Source organism: Sinocyclocheilus rhinocerous, unplaced genomic scaffold (assembly GCF_001515625.1).
Source record: "Sinocyclocheilus rhinocerous isolate Xijiao unplaced genomic scaffold, SAMN03320098_v1.1 scaffold7590, whole genome shotgun sequence".
Taxonomy (NCBI): domain Eukaryota; kingdom Metazoa; phylum Chordata; class Actinopteri; order Cypriniformes; family Cyprinidae; genus Sinocyclocheilus; species Sinocyclocheilus rhinocerous.
The window spans coordinates 31,093-32,758 of record NW_015648862.1 but is presented as its reverse complement, the minus strand read 5'-3'; the positions used below and the strand labels follow the sequence as shown (position 1 = coordinate 32,758).

The 1,666-nt window shown below is 35.8% G+C and overlaps 1 protein-coding gene across 1 annotated transcript in view; it reads left to right on the top strand.

Annotated features, from left to right (window-relative positions):
* LOC107710253 (CD276 antigen homolog) overlaps positions 1 to 1,597 on the top strand; it is a 4,390-nt gene extending 2,793 nt beyond the window's left edge. The window contains exon 4 of the mRNA XM_016514986.1: positions 873 to 1,597. Within this exon, the coding sequence (XP_016370472.1) occupies positions 873 to 1,009 (137 nt within the window). The 3' untranslated portion in view covers positions 1,010 to 1,597. The remainder of the gene's footprint in view (positions 1 to 872) is intronic.
* The last annotated feature ends 69 nt before the right edge of the window (positions 1,598 to 1,666 follow it).

The following is a 1,666-nucleotide window of genomic DNA, read 5'->3' as shown; positions in this document are numbered from 1 at the left end:
GAAGAGTTGTCCAAGAGCCAAGGATCACTTGTGGAGAGCTTCAGAAAGACCTGGAATTAGCATGTACAATTGTTTTTTTTAAAGAAAACGATAAGTACAATAAGTAATGCACTCAACCGCCGTGGCCTGTGTGGCATGCTCACCACGCAAGGCTCTATTGCTGAAAAAAAAGCATGTTGAAGCTCGTTTAAAGTTTGCTGCACAAAATTTAGACAAGCCTGTGAAATACTGAGAAAGAAAGTAAAGCTGCTAGAATGGCCCAGCCAATCACCTGACTTAAATCCAATAGAAAATAAGAACTCAAGATCTACCAGGATGAAGAAGATGAAACAAGGGTGGACATCTCAGCAAGACAATGATCCCAAACACAGCCAAGGAAACTCTCATTTGGTTTCAGAGCTGCTAGAATGGCTCAGCCAATCATTTGACTTGAATCCAACAGAAAATCTAAGGAAAGAACTACAGATCAGAGTTCATAGAAGAGGCCCACAGAACCTTCAGGATTTGAAGACTCTGTGAAAGAATGGGCCAAAATCACACCTGAGCAATGCATGTGTCTAGTTTCTCCATATAGGAGGCGTCATGAAGCTATCATTACCAACAAAGGCTTTTGTACAAAGTATTAAATACATTTCAGTAAGCGTGTTCAATACTTTTTCCCTGAGTCAGTCCATTTTATTACACAGAACTTAATTTCTGAAATTATTTGTATTGTTTTCTTTGTATGTATGGATTACTTGGGTTATTACCGACATCTGGTGAAAATTTAATGTCAACAGCACTGTTCAATACTTATTTTACCCGCTGTGTATATATATATATATATATATATATTACCTGAATGTTTTTAATAAATATTGTTTTATGTCCAGAGAAAGAAATAAGCATCCAAGTACAAGAAAAGAACAAGCAAACAGAAGAAAAAGGGAACCAAGGAGCACAATCCAGACCAGAGAAGATCGTAACTCTAGGGGCTGTGCTTTCTGTTTTCATTCTGCTCTGTATTTGAATATTTACAGGAGAAGCAATTTGCTTATGATATGCTTAGCTTGTAGGGTGTTCTTTGGGATGGAATGAGCCTCCAACATTTAAACAATCTGCTGAGACCAAGAAACAGCTGAAGACGCACCACATCCATTAGCACTTGAAGTCGCAATGAAATCAAAATGGACAATTCTTAATTTTTTTGAATATTGAACTATTTATTATAAATTATTTATCCGTGCACTTAAATTTGTGTGCCCTCATAATCTTTAATCAAAATAACTTTCCCTTCCCCTTGCAACAACATCTTTTCTCTGATGACGTGTTTATTTGCACGATGACGGGATCCACCTGTCATTCACACGAGATCACAGCAATAGCAGACAACAACGATCCAATCATTTCCTGATGGACAAAATCATGTCCCACCCTACATTTTTCTTGTTAGAGTAGCCATTTCAGATATATCTCAGATATACACGTTACAATAGGGAAGAAAAACTAATGCAACTTCCGTTACATGCCAGCTTAAGCAACATTTAAAATAATGGTCTATATGGCAACTTGTACTGCAGCCTAAAGGCATTATGTTATTTATTTTTATCAAGTTATTTGTTTTTATTGTTACATTTCATATATATATATATATATATATATATATATATATATTAGAGTTTTATGC